A 23,609-nucleotide genomic window follows, 5' to 3' on the forward strand; every position below is an offset into this window, starting at 1 on the left:
TAGTTTCTGGGCAGACTCTATTAGGCTTTGTTTTAGGTGTCCCCACCCCACCTGCCTTAATTGTCTCTTATCACTGTCTCAAGTGAAGGGTGCATTCACACATCAGTTTTAACTCAACCTGGAACAAGGTTTAACCCAACTCATAACAGTATATAAAAACCTTAGAGGGTCCAAATATTGTCTTTGAAGGGCACCAGATAAGCCAGGAAGGGTGGTCTCAGGGATAAAGCATAGGACTGGAGTCAGGCAGGCTGGGTGGGGCTCCGGGCCACCTCCGTGCCTCATGGGAGTTGTAGTTTGGATGCATCATGGTCCTATTCTCCTCTATCGGATGGACATCTCCCATGATGCACTTAGGTGACAGCAAGAGGAGGGACCATGGTGCATCATGGGAGATGTAGTCCAGCCAGGGAGTCTGGCCCATAGAAGAAACTAGGGGCATGAGAAACCATGTCAGCATTTCTATGGGAGAAAACCTATTTTCTGACCATCTCCACTCTCACATTAGAAATGATCCCAGACCAAAATACTCAATCTGAGCACCTAGAGATGAGGTGAGATGCTTCTTCTGAATTCAGAAGCTGAGGCTCAGCACTGAAATGTTTTCTTATTCTTATTTATAGAGCACTGTCATTAGATATGCTGGCCCTTTAAGGGAGCCTACAGACTAAGTAAGGCCCTGGTTCTGGTTCAGCCCATAATTAAGATAATTCATTCATTTGTTGGCCAGGAACCATGTGACAATTCCCCCCCCCTCCCACCCCCCTTTGTTTTGGACTTTTGTTATCTTCTTGTAGAAGACCTTGTAGTTTGGCCAGCAGGCTAAACCACATTAACTACCCAGTTGCTGAGGGGAAACTGAGGCACAGCTGTCTCTGATGCTAGACCAGGTAATTAAGCAATTGCACAACATGCCCCAACAGCATAAGGCACTTTACAAACAAGATGACCAGTCCCTGCTCCAAACACCTTACAGTCTAGACAGACAATGTACTGCTGAAGCAGCATGGAAAGCAAAGTGACTGGTGGCATTCAACACGTGTCCTGTTGTTCCCACCATTTTTGTCTCACTCCCTTTTAAACTAAATATTCCAGCATCCTTTTGTTAATGCTTCATTGTAGGGAGTAGTCGTAGGCCTTTTGGAAGAAGTGTGTCTTAAGGAAGGGCGAAGGAGGAGAAGAGGGAAGTGGAGATGGAGAAAAGCATGAGGGGGCTAACTTTTCAGAAAGAGAAAAGAGAGAGGAGCAGAGAGGTGCAGGAACTAAGCTGAACATGGCCTTGAAGGTGAGGACTCAAAGTGCTAAGGTCCCAGGGAGCCCCGGGTGACAGGTATCTGAGAGCACACTATGGCCTAGTATGAGATAATATTGGTTTTACCTGGGACAATATGACACAAGCCTCTCCTGTCAGAATAGTAGTGAAGTAGCATTGCTCCGTCTGTCCTCTTTTCCACACGAAATGATGGTGCATTCATTTCCTAAGTAAGGAGATGAGAGAACCCAGTACACCCGCATAGTCACCTGTCCGAGAGATGTCATTGAGCTATGCAGATTTACACCAATGGAGGGTCTGGCCCACTATTTCATCAGTTACTTCAAAGACATAAAGACTTATCAGCAAACTGAAAACTGGCATGAAAAAAAAATCTAATCTGATGACTATGGCGTTGTCTCTTGTTTGCTTGAGGGATTTTTGGTTTTGCACTCTGGGTATTTGTTCATGGGATTCTGGGGTAGCTTTGGCACGTTCCATCATTGCCATGCCGTTTTAGTGAACGCAAGAACCAGAAGTGGCCACAGGATATTTTGAACTCTCTCACTTGTACCTGCAAATCTGCTGTTAGGCATTTAGGGGCAAATCCTTCCAACACATAGAAACACACTCCTTTGGCAGAGGAACCACTGCAGTGCTATTGCAAAGGGGAGAGGTAAGCCTTGGGAAAGCAACATAGAGAGGGGTGTACAGCTCCCTTGTGGCTTCCAGGATGGCTACCTCCAGGGGACTTGGGATGGACCAGAGTGGACACGAGAAGGGCAAAGCTGGAGGATCCGGCAGTGCCTCCAGTGTTCCTCCCCATGTGGAGATGGGTTTGTAAAACTCTTTAGGGTGGAATAGCTTCAGATTTCCAATTCCACTGCCAGCACGTGGGCTGATGTGGAGGATTCCCCATCTTCTTACAGGAGCAGGATGGCAGGGAGAGGATTTCCTCCATAAAGCCCAGAACTAGAAAAATTGCAAGGGAGTGGAGCCTCTTTAATTTACATTCACAGAAAGAAGACAGTACCTGGTAGGACAATGCAAGGTAACTATGAAGGGCATCTAGATTCTCGATAAATTCAGTTAGATTCCCTCCCAAAGTCTGTAGCATTCGATCATAGCCCGACATCTTACAGAAAGTAAAGAAATATTCTCCAAAAAGTTTCAGCATTGCATCTTCTGACACATCTGTGTAAAAGATATTCGGATTTACAGCTGTGCAATGCTATCTAAACCCTGTGACCTGACCTAATCTTTAAGGTCTGAAACGGACACAGGCAAATGGCCTAGGCCCCACAGGTGACCTATTACAAAAATTGTTGTGATCTGGTGGGTAGAGCTGGGAGAAAATGTTTTTGGCAACTAGTTTATTTGCTGACAAATGCCGTTTTGACCAACCCAAAGATATTTGCGAACTTGTCTCGAGTTTGCCAAATCATTTAGCCGTAACCAAAAATTGAAAAAAATGTTTCTGACTGGAGTCACAAAACAGATGGAGGAACAAGTGGTTGGCTTCTCCTTAGAAGCTATGGCCCAGTGCTTAGGGCACTCTCCTGGGATGTGGCTTCAATTCCTTCCTCTGCCTGATATGAAGAAGAGATTTGAACTTGGATCTCCCACACTGGAAGAGAGTACCCTAGGTGATGGGGTACACTGTTATGGGTTTCCCTGTCTCTCCTGTTCCACTTTTTGTAAATAATCATCAGAGCAGGGACTGCAGCTTGGTTGTCCCAAATCCTAGGTGACTATCTTAACCACCAAGCTATAGAGTCATTCTCTTTCCCTGGCCCAATGACTATTCTTGAATAACTTTGAATTGCCACTGTGAATGACAATGAATAGTCATTGGGCCAGGAAAAGAGAATGACTCTATAGCTTGATGGTTAGGGCGCTACTCCTGCAATGCGGGAGACCCAACTACAAATCCCTTCTCCACATTAGGCAGAGGGGGAATTGAAGCCAGGTTCCCCACATCCCAGGAAAGTGCCTTTACTCTTGGGCTAAAGCTTATAAGGGGACCACTGCCTCCTCTCCCACTAGCTAGTTTGTGAATCTAATCTGCCTTTGCTTTTGTTACAATACCTGAAATTGAAACAAAAAATGTTGAATTGGGCTTTTGAAATTTTTTCCAACATTTCAATTCATCACAAATTTTCAAAATTCTCATATTTGGTTCAACATACACTGAGACGTCAGTGAACCAAAAGATCCGTTATGCACCCAGATCTACTGGTGGGGACAGTTTTCAGCATTACATCTATTTTTGACTTTAAATACACCAGACCTTAATGAAGCTAGCAAAGAGCCATTATGGCAGCACCTACAGTGGAAAATGTTGGCTGTGGTGTATGTTGGTGGAATCCATTACCTTCAGTGGGCTTAATCCTGGTTTACACCAGAATAAATGAGTTTGAAATCAGGCCCTAGAATCTAGTTCATTTCATTTATGCTGCTTGCGCTCCACTTTATCAGGCCACTGTTTCCTTAAGATCCCGGTGTTTGTTGCAATGTTGATTAAGCCATACTGTCAAGGCTGGTACTAAACAGAACTGTGGATTCCCTAATTCCCAATAGTAAAACAGCTCTTTTGTGGATAAGAAAAACAGATAAGAGGTATCAGGCTGAAGTAATTTAAGACCATGTTGACTCCTGGGGTTAGTACCATGCTACAAATCCTACATCCCAATACAGCTGCCTGCAACAGCCATGCTTTAGACCAGGGATCGCAGTGAATTTTTCTATATTTAAAAAGAGAGAGAGAGAGAGAGAGAGAGAGAGAGAGAGATGACTCTCTTTTGGGACTGTAGTGTTCAGTAACCCACCAGCTAGGCCCACCCTGTTCTATAGCACTTCTTATCCAAACGCCAAGAGAATAATGTACCATATGTTCCGTGTCTCATGACAACAAAGCTTGCAAAACTTGGATGTGTGAAAGACTCACATCTCACCTCAAATTCACATGGCGAGAACCTTGGGGGCGCTGCTCTCATGAAGGTTTGGGCTGATGGGGGTAAAGTTTTGTGCTTAGAACTGAGAAACGAGTCGCCCTCTTTCCCCCAGTCATCCTCTCTCCCCTCCATCCCCAACGATGGCCTCTCTCTGGAGAAGCTACAGGGACATCTCCAAAGCCCTCTAATGTAAGCAGGAGGGTTGTACTGGGGTATCCTCTGCAGGAGGCTGGGGATGACAAGGGATCAGCTCTGGGAATTCCTGGAGTTCACTGATCTCCAGCCTCCAAGTGCATTTATGGGAACTAGGTCACTTCCCGCTTCCACAAACAAATAGCAAGGTTCAGTTTGGGAAGCCCTTTGTAAACAAACCGCTACAGATCTCTCTCAGCCCCAGTGCAATGGAAAAGCTCCACAGGTCTGGCAGCTCCCTGACTGGCTCCTAATACAGCTGCTCTGGGGAGCACCCAGCGCTCTGAGACAATCAACTCCAAAGCGCTGGCAAATGCAGCAATGTGCGGCAGGCAGGCTCAGTGCAAAGGCTACCAGACTTGTGGGGTTCCTACCACCCCCAGCCAGGCACTCCAAAGGGAGGGGGCTGGGCCATGGACCAGAGCTAGCTGGGCAAGGAGGGAGCACCCGCTGCCTCATCCTTCTGGATCACACACCTTGCACACTCTTCATGCTACGCAGCCCCCAGGAGATGTTACATGAGTCCTACCAGAGCTTCCCCTTGAATAGCGCAGCTCCACGGCACATCTAGTGGGGGGCGCATTGTGTTACTGCCATGAGCTGGCCTCTTGGCCAGCCAGGGACAGTGTCAGTGTGAAGAGCACTGAGTAAGCGGTCAGTGCTCAATAAGCCAGCAATCAGGTAATGAGCAGTCCTTACCCAGTATTTTGCAGGCTTCTTGGATCAGCTTCAGGGTAATAGCATCATCATACACAGTGTAAGTCATGAAGGTGTCTTGGACCTCTGCCTGTGTTCTGACAAACACAGAAAATTAAGATTTATGATGATACAGAAGTGTACGGGGAGATTTTGGCAAACCAGTAAAGTGCCTGAACCCACTATGGCTTATTGCTAAAAGCAGCCAAGTCAGCAGGCCGTAAAGTGGCCATGTAGCAAGCTCAGCTTGACCAAGGCAGGAGGGGAGGGGGTTTTGGGTGCCACAGAAAAGGCAGCTTGACCCCGCTTCCTTCCTGAAAAGAATTGTGTTGAAGTTGCTGATACATGCATTTTAGAAGAGCAGGATGTGCCCCTGGAATGTCTATTGGGGTCTCAAGGCTGCAAACTCTGGAAAAACCCACACCTGGTTAATCGATAATCAGAAGGAGCCTCTTGCTTGACCATTGGAACTGCTTGCTTAACAAGTTTTCTTTAAGGGACATGTCATTCTATTACTAATATATAAATAAGGGGGGAAAGTTTGAGGTAGTGGGACTCTTCAGGACTGGACTCTCCCTCTAGATGCACCTTGTGTTCCCCACTGGCAGATGGGCTGCTGCTGTGCCACTCAAGAGCCACACTCAGCTTTGGTAATTATCGAGGGCTGGGGGTGTTTTACTAGGGTTACCATATTAAAACATTTAAAAAAGAGGACACTCCATGGGGCCCCGGCCCCACCCCTTCCCCTTCCACGCCCCTGCCCCAACTCTGCCCCTTCCCCGCCCCGGCCCCTCCCCAACTCCGCCCCCATTCCAACCCCTTCCCCAAAGTCCCCGCCCCAACTCTGCCCCCTCCCCTGAGCGCCCCGCATTCCCCCTCCTCCTCCCTCCCAGCCACGCAAAACAGCTGCCCGAGCGCTACCGGCTTCACGGTTTGCCGGGCAGCCCCCAGACCTCCAGACCCTGCGCCCCCTGGCCGGGAACTTCCCCAGTGCAGCCGGAGCCCGGGAGGGGAAGCGCCCGGCCGGGGGCGCAGGGTCTGGAGGTCTGGGGGATGCCCGGCAAACCGTGAAGCTGGTAGCGCTCGGGCAGCTCGGCTCTTCAGCTGCACAGAGCTGAGGTGTCTGGGGGGAGCTGCAGGCGGATTCCCCCGCGGCGGCAGCGGCTGCAGCTCCCCCCAGACACCTCAGCTTTGTGCAGCTGAAGAGCCGAGCTGCCCGAGCGCTACCGGTTTCACGGTTTGCCGGGCAGCCCCCAGACCTCCAGACCCTGCGCCCCCGGCCGGGCGCTTCCCCTCCCGAGCCGCTCTAAGGTAAGCAGGGGACAGGGATGCCGGCAAAGCATTTTCCCGGACATGTTCGGCTTTTTGGCAATTCCCCCCGGACGGGGATTTGAGGACCAAAAAGCCGGACATGTCCAGGAAAATCCGGACGTATGGTAACCCTAGTTTTACTAACCTGTTGCGGACGCGTGTAAGTGCTTGAGACTAAGTAAAATTTAGCTTTAAGTGAAAGCACTCTTGTGTTGTCCTGTTTGTGTCAGCCATCTATCAGTGCGACGGCCATGTCTCCCCTGATTTATTTCCTGACACCACCTTGCATAGAGTAAAAGTTACCAAGAGCTTTGGGTTGAAAGAACCCCGGGTAACAGAAGAGAAACCACTCAGACTGGTCACTGCCTGAAACCAATCCATCCATCAACAGAGCTTTAATCCAGTGAAACTAGACCAGAGTTACTGAGAGAGCAGGTTCCAGCATATTCGAAATCTCCATATGGTTATGTGAGCAAGTCCCCAAGAGGAAACTGCAGCAGCAAAGCAGAAAGTCACTGAATGGTCCCAATTGTTCCTTGGCACATGAGCCTAGAATTTTCTGAAGGGGCACAGAATGCAAGGGAATAGTTCCTCTGTGCTGGCCATAAGAAGTCTGGTTTTTAAAACTTAAAAGCAGGTGCAAGAAGATAGTCACATGGTCAGTGAGGAAGGAAACTGTATTAATGCTTAATATTTTAGAGAAGGGGCTTCACACCAGTTCATCCTAGGCCCTCTCCTCACCAGTGCAGAGCTAAATGCTAGTTTTCTAGGGTGGGGGGGACAGGAGGAGAGGGCAATCCCTGGCCGCTCTGGTTAAGAAAACAATGCAGAAACCAACAAACAATTACTATATTCAAAATATCTTTGTAGCTACCATGATTAGGGACTGTTTGTATCATAGTAGCAGCTAGCGGTCCTGAGTAAGATCAGGGCCCTGTTGTTCCAGGCACTATATAAGCACATAGTAAGAGATAGTTCCTGGCCTGAAAACCTTGCAGCCTACATAGACAAAGAGTGAGAAGAAGATAATAATCTGCTTATTTTAGAGGTGGGGAACACAGGCACAGAGTAAGGACAAGATTTTCAAGAATTCTACACTTTGGAATGGGGCCTGATTTTCAGGTGTCTCAGGTTGCACACTGAAAATCACTACTGCCTTTTGGAAGCTCTTGGCCTAAGTGATTTGACTATGGTCACATAAGAAGCCTCTGGTAGAGGGTGAGATTTGAACCTATGTCTGCTCAATCCTAGCCCGCTGTCTTACCCACACAACAAGCCTTTCTCTCTTAGGGAAAGCTCTCTGTGTAAACAGGAGTTAACATCACTCCCCTCCATAAATCAGCCAGTAGCAGTAGGCACTGGGAGTACCTTTCCAGGCCCTGAAGAAGAGCTCTGTGCAGTTTGAAAGCTTGTCTCTCTCTCTCAGAAGTTGGTCAGTAAAAGCTATTACCTCACCCGCCATGTCTTTCTAGTCATGGTATCAGGCTGATTTGTGTGACATGCGCAGTACATTCAATGTTCTTCCCAACCCAGCCACCAAGGGTTGGTTTAATTTGCGTTCCTGACTTTTACTGTTGGTTTAGTGAGCACCATACATGTGCTCAGCTCTATGCAAACAATAGAGAAAGAGACAGTCCCTGTCCTAATGGTCTTTCAGGCTTCTCCAGTGCTTTATTTGGGACCACGGATTAGTGTTTGCACTTGTTCCTCCCTTTCTGCTCATTCTCCAGAGTGTTAAGCGTGTCTCCTGTCCTCTATTCTGTCGACTGCTATACAGTAATCCACTACACTGGGAGATCTTTAGAGTATTGTATCACTTCACAGGATGCATTAGCATTATTGTATATGGGTCCTGTGTGGCGAACATTTAAAGCAAAACCATTTTAGTAGCTAATAGTGGAAAATTGGAGAACAGTCCGAATGACTTGGGTATTTCTGGCAGGCCTGCAGGCACAACGCAAGTAAATTCTGAATGATAAAACTATTATCAGCTCAACATAAGAGGAGTTGCCAGATTTAGACAATGATGTATGTGAGACCCAACATAAGCATGTGTGTGTGCTGAAGAGAGCCAAAAAAACTCTGCAAATGTCACAGTACACTCTGCTTCGCTAGAGCAGACATGATAGGCCAAGAAGCTGATTCTTGGATCTTTGTGCAAATTGTGATAGTTCAAACTTGCATCAAGAGCCCTGTCTATTATTTCAAATCAACTTCTGCTCCCAGTTACACCAGTGTAAATAACTCCAAATTTTCACCCATGTAACTAAATTAATTTGGCTGTGTGTCTCATCTTCATATTAGGTTAAGCAGCACTTCAGGTCGATGTGAATGTTTTTCAAGGGAATGGAAGTGCATGCCATGCAAACCACCTAATAAACAACCACCTGATCTATCATTGCAGAAACTACAAGTGTGAGAACTCACTATTAATTTTTCCACTAGTATAGGCATTTCTATGGTGCTCATTGCTGTGGTGTTTTATAATTTAGTACTCTTAATGAACAAGACCACTTCCAAAGACAAGGTAATGAGCTCTCTTAATAATACACTGTAAAGCTTATGAGTGTTTCTCCCTTATTATACATTTATTCTTTGTGATCTCTTAGCACGACCATTCCTCCTAGCTATGAAATAGGGCTGTAGGGAGGTAACCTGCATGAGATTTCTGTTATGGAGGCTTTCCCATTCATTCCATTGGGGAAGATGTGATCACCACTCCCTAGTCACGAATATCCCAGCATCTGCTTAGACCTTGGGAGATCTGCTAGAGGCCCAGCACAGGACTGTTTGCATGGAGACCCTGTGTCTCTGCACTGGCTCCAAGTCCTGGTTCCTCACTCCCTACCCCATGGCCACACAACTCTAGTGGCACGGCGCTACGAGGGTTGCCCCTGTCCACCACTGCCTCTGGTGCTCCTCCGCCACACAAAAGAGGAAAGGCTGTGGAAAGTCAATAAAACAACCCGAAAAGTGGCTCGCTATAAGCTATTTAAGCTATAAAAAGGGGGGAGATGATAGAGGTCTATAAAATCATGACTAGTGTGAAGAAAGTAAATAAGGAAGTGTTATTTACTCCTTCTCATAACACAAGAACTAGGGGTCACCAAATGAAATGAATAGGCAGCAGGTTTAAAACAAACAAAAGGAAGTATTTTTTCACACAATGCACAGTCAGTCTGTGGAACTCTTTGCCAGAGGATGTTGTGAAGGCCAAAACTATAACAGGGTTCAAAAAAGAACTAGATAGGTTCATTGAGGATAGGTCCATCAATGGATATTAGCCAGGATGGGCAGGGTGGTGTGCCTAGCCTCTGTTTGCCAGAAGCTGGGAATGGGCGACAGGGGATGGATCACTTGATGATTACCTGCTCTCTTCATTCCCTCTGGGGAACCTGGCATTGGCCACTGTTAAAGACAGGATACTGGGCTAGATGGACCTTTGGTCTGACCCAGTATGGCCGTTCTTATGTTCTTATTTACTGTTGCCTAATCCAGTAGGTAAAAAACCAAGTCTCGTGCTTCCATTGAAATTACGTGGGGCTAGTTTTACAATATGCGATAAATGACATTATGATACACTAGAAATGAATTACCCGAGGGAGAAGGTTAAGGTGGCAGAAGGTAAGGGCATTATGCATCTCAGGGACAAATCGCTCTCTGGTGTAACTCCACTGGCGTTAGTAAATAACATTTTGGATGAATTTGCCTCTCATGGGCTCTGTTCTGATTTATGCTGAAGACCACTCCCTCGGCTGCAGCAGGGATGTAACTCAGCCCAGAATTTGGCACACTCGGCTCATAATTAATTGTAGCAGTGAAACATAGAGCTGTGTGGGCCTGAATTGTATTTATAATGGTCAACAGGACACAGCCAAATTTTAATCCTCTTTGGCGCCCAGGATGGAAGCCCCAAGTCACCAGTACTGCGCTTTTTAAAGGATCAAATACTTACTTGAGTTTTTCCCATGTCTCTTCCCCAAATTTCTCTATAACTAGAGATTTCAGGCAGGTGTTGATAAATCCGTACTGTGGGAGAGAAGACATTAGCATTATGCCTAATGGAACATGGGAAAAGAGCCCTTAATGGGCTGGTTAAGTAAAATGAAATGACAACCCCTTTGGGGAAACAATTATGTCTTTTCCCCATTTCTTGTTAAGTTTGTTTATTTAATAGCACTGTTCATTCCTGCCTTCATGCAAAACGCCCCGAGACTTGTTCTCTACACAGCAGTAGTTCTGGTTTCCATAGAGAAAACATATTAACTAAGCTTTAAAGCCAGCATGCAATTAAGGATGGTTACAGAACGTTGTTTTCAGTTACTCTGAATTCTTTTGGCTCATGCAGCACTGATATGGTTAAAAGATAGGTGAAAGCGGGAAATTAATGGCGCTTATGTCAGCCTGAAGACTTGATTGAAAGACAAATATATTTTAGTAGTAAAACACAGTATAGTTAGTGTTTAAATCTGATTTGAGAAACTAGGTATTGAACATAAAAAAGAAGAGTAATGCTGAAAGACGCTTACCATGGTGCTGCTGTCTGCTCGCCGATTGTGCAGGGCAGGTGCTCTAGGTTGTGCTGGAGTGAGTGAGTTGTTTCATCACACCAGCAGCGCGAGTCTGGGTTTTTTTTAACATATCAACTTGGACTGTGTAGAGCCCATCGCACACAAAACAGAAAGATCCACAGGGAAATCAGAAACTAATCATTTACCCGGCCATGTATCTCTCCAAGCAGATCTTAGCATTACAGCGCAGAAAGGCCAGCACTGAGCTAATCAGAGGAAAAGTGGGGTTTAGGCTGAGGTGGAAATGACTATTTTAATGTAAAATCCTGAAGCTGGTCAGCTGGCTCAGCCTCTCATGCAATGTGCTTGAACTACAGATTCAGGGAGTTTGTTGATCATTTGTTTAAGCCCTGTCCATATAGGGATCAGTGCTATCTGTTTGTATCTGTCTTAGGTGCCTTAGAAATGCCTGTCACCCTAGTATCCAAGTGCCATGCACTAACCAAAGATAGCAGTGAGTGTGTGCCTGTAAGGACAGTATTTTCAATCTCCCCTTACCCTGGTCCACGCTGGGTCTATTTGTTCCTTCAACTCTGTCTAGTCTCACCATATCAATGGAATGACTCCAGACTTACATTGGCGTAACAGAGATCAGACTCTGGGCCCTTAAATCATACTTGGATGTGTAATAATAAGTTTTAAATCTTACCCCGAGGAAAGAGATGAGTGATGAGATCTTATCACAAGAAAATGTCCATCAAAAATGCCGTGCTGCCATGTACAGGCAGTCCCTGTCAGATAATACAGTTTATGAATGATGAACAGATGTAGCCAGAGGTACTTTTGAGAATGTCACAGCAGCAGCATTTTTAATATTGGCGTGTCATTCCAAGAAGTGTTGCTTATCCTGAGGTGTCCCTATACTTTGGGAGCATCAGTAAGAAATAGCTTCCCTACAGGGATGGGGTGATCAGCAGGAAACTTGTGCCAAGGGAGTAGAAATCTTACAACGCTGAAGGATAGGCTGTTGTTAGTATTATGTTGCTCACACAACTTGCATTTGCAATCCTGACAATTGAAGCTATGGCCTGAATCAAACCTGTTGTCAGTGAGTGTAATCCCATGGATATAAATGCAATTGCATCTACCTCCGCTAGCTCTGGAGTTGGTCTTACAGGTCAGCTTTTCAAAGGTATTTAGATAGCTAAAGCTGCAGATAGACCTCTAACCTGCTTACTCACTTTTGGAAAATCCCACTGGCCACCTAAATCTCTTTGAAAATCTGGCCCTAAATGTGTAACTTCAATGCACTGAATGGCTGAAACTATTGGCTAAATTCTGCTCTTGCTGGATGTATTCCATTTTTTCCATTCCCTTGACACAATTAAATTACTCCAGATTTAGCCCACTGGAACTGAGGACAAAAGCTGGCCCTGTATCTTTGAAACTGCATTAAAAGTGATGCATCAGTTAGGTATTTAGACTGATCCACCATATTTTTACTTTAATATGATGGATCAGTCTAAATACCTAACTGGATGCTTAAGCTACAGCTGACTTGAAAATAAAACAGGATATTTTATTAGCCATCAATCCCCTTCTCCTTTTGTCATTCCCCATGGCACAAGAATTGCAGACAATGGTCATTTTTTTGTTTTTTAATCAGGACATAATTCTTCATACATTAAATTAGAAGGAAGCCCAGACTGAAACCCTGGATTTGAACAGCCCCAAAACTTTTTGGAAGTTTGGCTCTTGACCTGACTGGGCCTCTCCCGTATTAAAATAACTGTCTCAGTTAAAACTCAGGCTCTGGACTTCGGGGAACTGCAGAGCCAGGGCTGAACCTTGTGGCTGAGGCTCATCTCGACATTAAACTCTGAGGATTTGAATCCTTGGTTCCCTATTTTTAATCCAATTCTCTCTTCCCTGTGAACCCAAAAGCACTTTTTAAAACGTCTTTACTAATGTCCAATGCACTTCCCTGGCAAAGTGAGAGGTGAGGTGCCTGGTCAGCAGCTCAGACAGGATTTGCTGATGTCTCCAGTTTTTCCTGTGGTGTCGCAGTCATTCATTTCAAAGGGAATTCTCCTTGGAAGAATGAGGAAACTCACTTAAAGAACTAAAGTAAATTGGAAACTGCCAAATAGAATCATAGAATCATAGAATCATAGAATATCAGGGTTGGAAGGGACCTCAGGAGGTCATCTAGTCCAACCCCCTGCTCAAAGCAGGGCCAATCCCCAACTAAATCATCCCAGCCAGGGCTTTGTCAAGCCTGACCTTAAAAACCTCCAAGGAAGGAGAATCCACCACCTCCCTAGGTAACCCATTCCAGTGCTTCACCACCCTCCTAGTGAAAAAGTTTTTTCCTAATATCCAACCTAAACCTCTCCCACTGCAACTTGAGACCATTACTCCTTGTTCTGTCATCTGGTACCACTGAGAACAGTCTAGATCCATCCTCTTTGGAACCCCCTTTCAGGTAGTTGAAAGCAGCTATCAAATCCCCCCTTATTCTTCTCTTCTGCAGACTAAACAATCCCAGTTCCCTCAGCCTCTCCTCATAAGTCATGTGCTCCAGACCCCTAATCATTTTTGTTGCCCTCCACTGGACTCTTTCCAATTTTTCCACATCCTTCTTGTAGTGTGGGGCCAAAAGCTGGACACAGTACTCCAGATGAGGCCTCACCAATGCCAAATAGAGGGGAATGATCACGTCACTCGATCTGCTGGCAATGCCCCTACTTATACAGCCCAAAATGCCATTAGCCTTCTTGGCAGCAAGGGCACACTATTGACTCATATCCAGCTTCTCGTCCACTGTAATCCCTAGGTCCTTTTCTGCAGAACTGCTGCCTAGCCATTCGGTCCCTAGTCTGTAGTAGTGCATGGGATTCTTCTGTCCTAAGTGCAGGACTCTGCACTTGTTTTTGTTGAACCTCATCAGATTTCTTTTGGCCCAATCCTCTAATTTGTCTAGGTCCCTCTGTATCCTATCCCTACCCTCTATGTATCTACCACTCCTCCCAGTTTAGTGTCATCTGCAAACTTGCTGAGGGTGCAGTCCACGCCATCCTCCAGATCGTTAATGAAGATATTGAACAAAACCGGCCCCAGGACCGACCCTTGGGGCACTCCGCTTGATACCGGCTGCCAACTAGACATGGAGCCATTGATCAATACCCATTGAGCCCAATGATCTAGCCAGCTTTCTATCCACCTTATAGTCCATTTATCCAGGCCATACTTCTTTAATTTGCTGGCAAGAATACTGTGGGAGACCGTATCAAAACCTTTGCTAAAGCATAAATGTTTATGAATTAAGGACATTAAAAATGAGTAGTGTATGTGTTTATGCATCTATACACACACACACACACACACACACACACACACACAGAATGTCTGTTGATTAAGTAGGACAAAACACTTCAATTTCCCTTTTCTTTTGCTGATCACAGAAATATGACGACTGCAGAATTGCTAGGAATGAAGTGCCACCATGTGGCCGAGGGACGGTTCAAGCTGCATTTCTAGAAATCTCCCGCAAGAGCTGCTATGAGATCATGTCTAGTGGGTGCTGTCAGCTAATAGCACTGGCTATTAAAGCTCATTCACGCATTTCATTCTATCTGTTCTTGCTGTGCAGTGAGTCACTTTCAATGAGTGCAGGCTTTTAGTCAGGTCCGTCAATCTCACTTTAAAGAAAACAATATAATTTAAAATTTTGATTCCATAGACTCCGTTTGGTTTTAAGGCATCTCTAATGGATCCTCTTGTCTATTGCCTTGTATCAGGGTCTAATAACTATTCCTGAGTCATCTCTAAAGGATGTTTCTCTATTCTAGCCTTGAAACATGCCACATTTTTATTATAAAAGTAATGATGAACTGTAGTTATTGTATTCAAACTACTTATCAGTGAAAAAGTGTAAGATGGAGCTACCTGTAAATAGACTATGAATGAGTTTTCCCACCACAAAAGAAACCAGTGCTAATCTGGTAATAGACCTTATCTGCTGTGTCACACCAATCTGAAAGAATCAAGCAACATGGGCAATATCTTTTGTGCTGCCCATTGTTCAAGCAGATACTCTTAATATTAGGTTTCAGAGTAGCAGCCGTGTTAGTCTGTATCCGCAAAAAGAACAGGAGTACTTGTGGCACCTTAGAGACTAACAAATTTATTAGAGCATAAGCTTTCGTGGGCTACAACCCACTTCTTCGGATGCATACTCTTAATATTATACTCAGTAAAAATGTGGATCAACCCCACATCTTGAGAGCTTGTAGACTGTGAAAAATGCACATCTGTGAAGCAAGGAATTCACAACACAACAGAGCTTGTAAATTGGACACATCAGTTAGTGAGAGATTTTATTTATGGTGTCAGAGTTCTCCCCGTCTTTCTCTTGCATTCACACACACGCACACATGCACGCGCGCGCGCACACACACACACACACACACCTAGGAAATTAAATGTAAAGAAACTAACCCTAATGCAACCTTAAGGGTTCAGGATCAAGTGCCACAAAGGAAATCCCTAAAGTGAAAGTTACTTTGGCAGCTAACTCAGCGACATGGAGTATTTTTCATTCCTCTTTCTCTTGTTATGCATAAATGTTTGTCCCTCACGCCTCTTTATTAACATAGGCTTAAAAAGAGGATGCACTGTGCAGCTGCATTAATGTTACTGGAACAACTTTCACTCCTGAACTTTGGGCATTTCTTGATGCCTGAGTGTTTGTCTTCTCCTGTTGCCAGCTTCTCGCTTTTCACCTGCTCTTGCTCCTTCTTCCAACTCCCTCATCTCTCCTACCGCTATATGGCAGGCTCTGAAGTAGTGGCTCTGGGAATGACCTGTGCCCTGACTCTGTGGGCTGCATTCACTGAGCTGTATGTAGTGTCCTGAGTTTTTCAGAGGTGCTGAGTACAGCTGGGTGAATAGCCAATTATTTTATTTTATTGTTTGGTTTGGCAGTTCCAAAACCTCGGGGACAGAAATCAGCTTGTCCTGAACTGAAACTGAAAAGTCTGCCTCATTTCATTTTGGGGGCACTCTTTAAAATAAAAGTACAGGAAATAAAGGGCTACAGTCACAAGACAGATGGAGGAGGTGGTGCCAACCTTATAACTGTCCGTGCACTCACCCAGGACCAATTTCCCCTCGGCCTGATGTGAAGCAAAGATTTGAACTGAGGTGTCCTTAGAATCATAGAATCATAGAATATCAGGGTTGGAAGGGACCTCAGGAGGTCATCTAGTCCAACCCCCTGCTCAAAGCAGGACCAATCCCCAACTAAATCATCTCAGCCAGGGCTTTGTCAAGCCGGGCCTTAAAAACCTCCAAGGAAGGAGATTCCACCACCTCCCTAGGTAACCCATTCCAGTGCTTCACCACCCTCCTAGTGAAAAAGTTTTTCCTAATATCCAACCTAAACCTCCCCCACTGCAACGTGAGACCATTACTCCTTATTCTGTCATCTGGTACCACTGAGAACAGTCTAGATCCATCCTCTTTGGAATCCCCTTTCAGGTAGTTGAAAGCAGCTATCAAATCCTCCCTCATTCTTCTCTTCTGCAGACTAAACAATCCCAGTTTCCTCAGCCTCTCCTCATAAGTCATGTGCTCCAGCCCCCTAATCATTTTTGTTGCCCTCCACTGGACTCTTTCCAATTTTTCCACATCCTTGTTGTAGTGTTGGGCCCAAAACTGGACACAGTACTCCAGATGAGGCCTCACCAATGTCGAATAGAGGGGAACGATCACGTCCCTCGATCTGCTGGCAATGCCACTACTTATACAGCCCAAAATGTCGTTAGCCTTCTTGGCAACAAGGGCACACTGTTGACTCATATCCAGCTTCTCGTAACCCCTAGGTCCTCTGTAGACTTCGTTGCAGGAGAGTGCCCTACCCACTGGGATATGGGATATTTTGGTATGGGGGAGCTCTCCCAGCCTCTCCCATGGAAGCTGTTCCATCGTGTATGAAATAATTTAATAGTTTAGAAAATGATACAGTTACATTCATGTACCTCCCCCCCATCTAGGGGGAGGCAGTTGTCCTGGTATAAAATTTATTTCTATAAACATATAAAGTTGCTAAAGCAGTAAACTAATAATGTATTTCCTTGTGCACTGCCTAGGACTTCTCCGAGACGTGCCTTTACAATGGCTGTGCTGACACCTTCTGTCTTAACTGTAACTGTACAGCACTGAAATATTCAAATTGGAGTGGACATCTTGTCCAGCTGCCAACTTTCCATTACACACCCACCATCTGAACTTCTTCTGCGTCTGCCAATGATTTATGCAGAATGATGATATAAACAAAGTGGCTTCACGTCCCACAGGCTTGATTTCTTCAGAAGACTTCTTCCCTCTGAAGTTACTTGATTTTTTAGTGTATTATTTCTTTCATTTCACACAAGCAACAAAGGGGTGTGTGTGAGAGAGAGAAATTAATACACAGAATCTCTGTGATACTATGGCTCAACAGTGTCACGAGTGCTAGTCTCTCGGAGTGCCCTCGGGGATATTGGGATTTTGAAACAACAAAAGAAGAGACTCTCGCCTGAGAATCTGTCCCAGGTTTTACTGAGCCTAATGCATGCTGGGACAGGGCTTTGGGAGATCACTGTTGTGTGAATACTCATATAGTGCAGATATGATCAATAAAGCTCCTAGTTTATGTACCTCGCTATCAGGTCTCACTGGTTTGATTGAAGGAGCGCACCTAGGGTGACCAGTTGTCCCGATTTTATAGGGACAGTCCCAATTTTGGGGTCTTTTTCTTATATAGGCTCCTATAACCCCCCACCCCCGTCCTGATTTTTCACATTTGCTGTCTGGGCACCCTAAGCGCACCAGTAAACTCTTCTGGGGCTCTGGCACTCAGCAGTGCTCTGGCACTTCCGGGGCTCTCGCTCTCAGGAGCTCTTTTGCATGTGCACAATTCTTCCATGATATTAGCAATGGGCATTAAAAATCTGATCTTGCACCTACTAAAGTCACTGCTAACACACCCATTGAAGTCAATGGGTGCAAGAGCAAACCCTAATGCTGTATGTTGTGTGCATGACGAAGCTCATGCTAACAGCACTGGTACTGACAGGCACTTGCCCCAAAGAAAAGTTTCGGGAGTGGAAGTATTAAAGGCAGCACCATGCAATCAGGTTAATGAAGTGAGCCATTAAATATGGAAATGAGGCACTCAGACCTTATCTTAAACTTTGAAAAGGGCTTTAATTAGGGAAGCTGCTTTTTTGTTTAGTTTAAATTTCCCTAAGTTTAATGAAGGGGGGATTTAAAATAAAGGCTAAGGAAAGGAGTCCAAAGAATTGTTAGGATGCCTTTTTGTTCTCTTATTCATAGAATAGAATCATAGAATATCAGGGTTGGAAGGGACCTCAGGAGGTCATCTAGTCCAACCCCCTGCTCAAAGCAGCACCAATCCCCAACTAAATCATCAAACTAAAGCCCGTAAATCCGTAAAGGGACTGCGTGCTGCACAGCAGTGAGAGCACCTCCACAGTACAGTGGCAACAAAATGACACTGTAGCCTTACAAGGAGAGAAAAGATGGTATGAGTGGGAAGTGTCCAACTGGTCTGGTTTTGCCCACCCATGTACATCTTTCAAATAAAAGCAAAATGACCAGTATATGAGTAAAATCTCTGAAATTGGCACTGAAGCCAATAGAGAGGAGTTGAATATTGTTTAAAAGCCTTTTTATAATCCATGTTAACAATGTGTGTGTGTCTCATAATGTACTTTAATTACTGTTCTTCAGAAAGATTATGGGTTGGCTTTTCCATCATGATCTGCCTCCTAAACACACACTAGCAGCTTGAGGTGGTCAGAAACCCAGTGGAAATGGCCCCCAGGGAATATCCTCCTGTAGGAGGTTCCTGGGATGGCACAGAGCTGCCAAAGTGGCTCTATGCTACCCTCCCAAACCCCCAGCATAAGGTCTATGTCTTGGAAGGGAGAGTGTATGGCAGAAGCATCCTGTGCTCCAGCTCTTCTTGGTTGCTGAATGGTGCCTAGGAAACCATTGTAGCTGAGCTGATGTTAGAGCTGCCCTGAAGCAGCTTTACCCTTCTCTGCAGAGTGGGCAGGGCCAGAATATGGGCAGTGCCAAGGTGGTGGGGTGGGTAAGTAGCAGTGATCTCATAGAAGAACTGGCTGTAGAGGACAACCTTCATTTGAGTGATCATGAGTTAATTTGGTTTAAACTAAATGGAAGGATAAACAAAAACAGATCTGCAACTAGGGTCCTTGATTTCAAAAATGCGAACTTTAAAGAAATTAAGGGAATGAGTTAGGGAAGTGGACTGGACTGAAAACCTCAAGGATCTGAATACGGAGGAGGTTTGGAATTACTTTAAGTCAAAGTTGCAGAAACTACCTACATCCCAAGCAAGGGGAAAAATTCGTAGGGAAGTGTTGCAGACCAAACTGGATGAACGAGCATCTCAAATAAGTTATTAAGAAAAAGCAGAAAGCCTAAAAGGAATGGTAGAAGGGATGGATCAGCAAGGAAAGCTACCTCTTGGAGGTCAGGAAGTGTAGGGAAAAGATAAGAACTTCTAAAAGCTGAGCAGAGTTGGACCTTGCAAAGGAAATTAAAACCAATATATAAATCTAAGGAAATAAGAAGTGGGACCACTAAACACTGAGGATGGGGTGGAGATCAAAGATCATCTAGGCATGACCCAACACCTAAATGAATACTTTGGCTCAGTTTTTAATGAGGATAATGAGGAGCTTTGGGGCAGTGCCAGGGTGGCTAATCGGAATTAAAAATTACCACATCCCAGGCTGAAGCCAAATTCAAACTGCTTAATGGGACCAAATTGGGGATCCTGGATAATCTCCATCCAAGAATATTAAAGGAACTGGCACATGACATTGCAAGTCCAATAGCAAGGATTTTTTAATGACTCCGTAACCCTGGAGGTCGTATCCTATGACTGGAGAATTCCAAATCTAGTATCTATATTTTTAAAAGGAAAAAAAAGTGATCTGGGAAACTACAAGCCTGTTAGTTTAGCCTCAGTTATATTAGAACAAATTTTGAAAGAGAAAGTCGTTAAAGACATAGAGGTTAACAGTAATTGGGATTAAATACAACATGGTTTTACAAAAGGTAGATCGTGCCAGACCAACCTGATCTCTTTCTTTGAGAAGATAACTGATTTTCTAGACAAAGGAAATGCAGTAGGTCTAATCTGCCTGAATTTCAGTAAAGCATTTGATACAGTTCCACATGGGAAATTATCAAATTGTAGAAGATGGAGATTAATATGAGAATTAAAAGGTGGATAAAGGAGACACTGCAACAGGTCATGCTGGAAAGTGAACTTTCAGTCTGGAGGGAGGTTACTAGACGAGTTCCTCAAGGATCAGTATTGGAACCATTCTTATTTAACATTTTTATTACAGACCTTGGCACAAAAAGTGGGAGTGTGCTAATAAAATTTACAGATGACACAAAGTTGAGAGGTATTGCCAATATGGAGGATGACTGGAATATCATACAAGAAGATACGGATGACCTTTAAAACTGGAGTAAAAGAAATGGGATGAAATTTAACTGTGCAAAGTGCAAGGTTATACGTAGGGACTAACAACTAGAATTTTTGTTATAAACTGGGGAGGGATCAGTTGGAAACGACAGAGGAGGAGAAAGACCTGTGCGTATTGTTGATTACAGGATGATTAGGAGCCACCAATGTGATGTGGCCATGAAAAAGGCTAATGCAATCCTAGGATGCATCAGGTGAAGTATTTTGAACAGGGATAGAGAAGTGTTATTGCCATTATATAAGGCACTGGTGAGACATCATCTGGAATACTGTGTGCAGTTCTGGTCTCCCATGTTTAAGAAAGATTAATTCAAACTGGAATAGGTGCAGAGAAGGGCTACTAGGATGATTAGAGGAATTGAGAATTCCTACCTTTTGAGAGGAGATATAAGGAGCTTGGCTTGTTTTGCCTAACAAAATGAAAGATGAGGGGAATTATGATTTCTCTCTATAAATACATCAGAGGGATAAACACCAGGGAGCGAGAGGAGTTATTTAAAGGCTAATGTTGGCACAGAAACAAATGGATATAAATTAGCCATCAATTAAGTTTATGTTTGAAATTAGATGAAGGTTTCTGACCATCAGAGGAGTAAAGTTTTGGAACAGCCTTCCAAAGGGAACGGTGAGGGCAAAAAACCTAGCTGGCTTCCATATGTTCAAGACTGAGCTTGATAAGTTTATGGAGGGGATGGTATGATGAGACTGCCTACAATGGCATGTAGCCAATCTGTGACTGCTATTAGCAAATATCTCCAATGGCTGGAGATGGGCCACTATATGGAGATGGCTCTGAGTTACAAGAGAGAATTCTTTTCCAGGTGTCTGCCTGGTAGATTGCCCACATGCTCAGGGTCTAACTGATCGCCATATTTGGGGTCAGGAAGGAATTTTTCCCCAGGTCAGCCTGGCAGAAACCCTGGAGGTTTTTCATCTTCCTCTGCAACTTGGGGCATGGGTCACTTCCTGGTTTGAACTAGAGTAAATGCTGGATTCTCTGTAACTTGAAGTCTTTAAATCAAGAGTTGAGAACTTCACTAACTCAGCCAGAGGTTCTGGGCCTATTACAGGAGTAGATGGGTGAGGTTCTGTGGCCTGCGATATGCAGGAGGTCAGACTAGATGATCATGATGGTTGCTTCTGCCATTAAGGTCTATGAGCAACAGGAACAGAAAAGCAACATTTATACCCCAATTTATTGCTTCAACATGGCATCAGACTTTCTGGATGATGTTGGCAGAATTTATATTGCTGGATTGGGCAGGACTACAGGCTAAACTGAATGTGGAGGAAGAACATGTAGAATTGAAGTGTAACAGAAGCAAACCCAGTCCATGAATATCATTAGAAAGAAAAACAAAGGATGTTATTCGATCAGCAGGTGTCAGCAGCGAACAGCTGATTCCTTGGCACTCTCCTATCAGGTGAAGAATAGCATCCTAACTTAATAAGATCTGCAGTATGTTTAGCCATTGGCAGGAATTCTGGTCAAGTAAGTCTGTCGAGAAGCAATAGAAATGCAGATCTACAATGCTTGCTGTCTAGTAAATGTTACAGTACAGCGTGCATGATGCTTATGACTAATTCAGCAGTCCCTGCCTCTGGATCTTTACCCAAGTCCCTTGTATAGCAAAAATGCTGAACATAGAAATGGCAGGAAGTTGTGCAAAGTACCTTCCCAATTCACAAGGGACACTGTGACGGGGTGGACTATGTCTGGAGGCCTGCTGCTGGAGGCCTGAGGCCCTGCCACACCCGACCCCAGAAAAGGGCAGTAGAGAGATCCTTCAAGCTGCCTAGAGCGGCTGTGTCAGAAGCAGCCAATCAGGAACCAGAAGGCTAATATAAGAAGAGCTGCAGGGCTAGAGTGAGTTTAGTTCCTTGCTAGAGCTGGAGGAGTGTGGCTGGTGTGCCTGGCTGGCTGAGGGAGCTACAGGCCCTTGGACAGAGTAACGCTGGCAGAAGGTGGGGGGAACGTGAAGGAGCTCTGGGCTGGCTGCTGGGATTCCACCAGGACAGGGCCCTGAGGTAAGGGTGAAGAATGTACTGGAGCCATGGGGAAGTGGCCCAGGGAATTAGAGCAGGAGTGTGGCTTAGATAAAGGGACATGGCACAGCTGCTATCCATAGGGTCCTTGGGCTGGAACCACCCTCCACCCCCACCAGCCACTGGGAAAGTGGCCTGGACCTTGATACACCCCAGAAGGGCAACTGAACTGCAGCAGCCCAGAAAGGACCTGAGAGGGCGAAGACATTGCCTCCACGGAAGGAGCCCTGGGGCACCGCTCTATACCAGAGCAGGGACAACTTGAGAGAGATGTTACCGAGGGCACTGAGAGAGGCCTCTGTTGGACTTATACCCCAGAAAGGATTTGCTGTGCTTTTACTCACAGACAGAGTGTGAGTGAGTGTGAGTGAGTGTGTGTGAGTGTGTGAGTGTGTGTGTGTGTGTGTGTGAGAGAGAGAGAGAGACTTGGCTGGAGGGATGAGTCAGCAAAGACCCACCACAAAGAGAGAGTGAGAGAGAGCAGGCACATGCCTTCGGCCAATGGGTGATCATGAGAGGTGAGTGCACCCCATTGCAGACACAGTTAAAATGGTATATTTCATGCCCAATAAGCCATGCACCAAGGATCAGTACTGATTGGAGGCCAATAGAAAGAAAAGACATTGGAGCAAAACAGACTCTCTCTAACTTGCTTTTCTTTCAGATTCTGAAGAAAGTCAACTTTAACCTGGATAAGGTTCAGACAAAAACTAGGGACTCATAATGACAGTGCCTGGTCCAAACAGCCAGTGCAACATGGTGGGAATGCTTCAGCGTAGTCCCTGAGGTTTTACTTTGCTCTTTGTTAGAGAAATAGGCATACTGTATATCACAAATTCGAAATGGTTTATGTAGCATGGCTAAGGTAAAAGCATCTTCTTAGGAGCACCTCTGTAGTATGGGTTTTTTTCAGTCTTCACTGGAGGTCTCAGTGAACACAGATGTCCATGTAATGGGTGTAACCTGGTGCTGATGTGCTAGGATTTATGTTCAGAATTTCCCCCCTGGATTAGAGAGTAGTCCATGTCCTGTTTGTTCACAAATGCTGCTGT

General features: G+C 45.1%; 1 protein-coding gene across 1 annotated transcript in view; it reads right to left on the reverse strand.

Annotated features, from left to right (window-relative positions):
- Positions 1-10,458, reverse strand: part of LOC135873018 (guanylate cyclase soluble subunit beta-2-like) — a 33,510-nt gene extending 23,052 nt beyond the window's left edge. The window contains exons 1-4 of the mRNA XM_065397487.1: positions 10,361-10,458; positions 5,098-5,192; positions 2,286-2,446; positions 1,379-1,478 (exon numbers count right to left, since the gene is read on the reverse strand). Coding sequence (XP_065253559.1) covers positions 1,379-1,478; positions 2,286-2,446; positions 5,098-5,192; positions 10,361-10,458 — 454 coding nt within the window. The remainder of the gene's footprint in view (positions 1-1,378; positions 1,479-2,285; positions 2,447-5,097; positions 5,193-10,360) is intronic.
- Between the last annotated feature and the right edge of the window lie 13,151 nt (positions 10,459-23,609).

Source organism: Emys orbicularis, chromosome 1 (assembly GCF_028017835.1).
Source record: "Emys orbicularis isolate rEmyOrb1 chromosome 1, rEmyOrb1.hap1, whole genome shotgun sequence".
Taxonomy (NCBI): Eukaryota; Metazoa; Chordata; order Testudines; family Emydidae; genus Emys; species Emys orbicularis.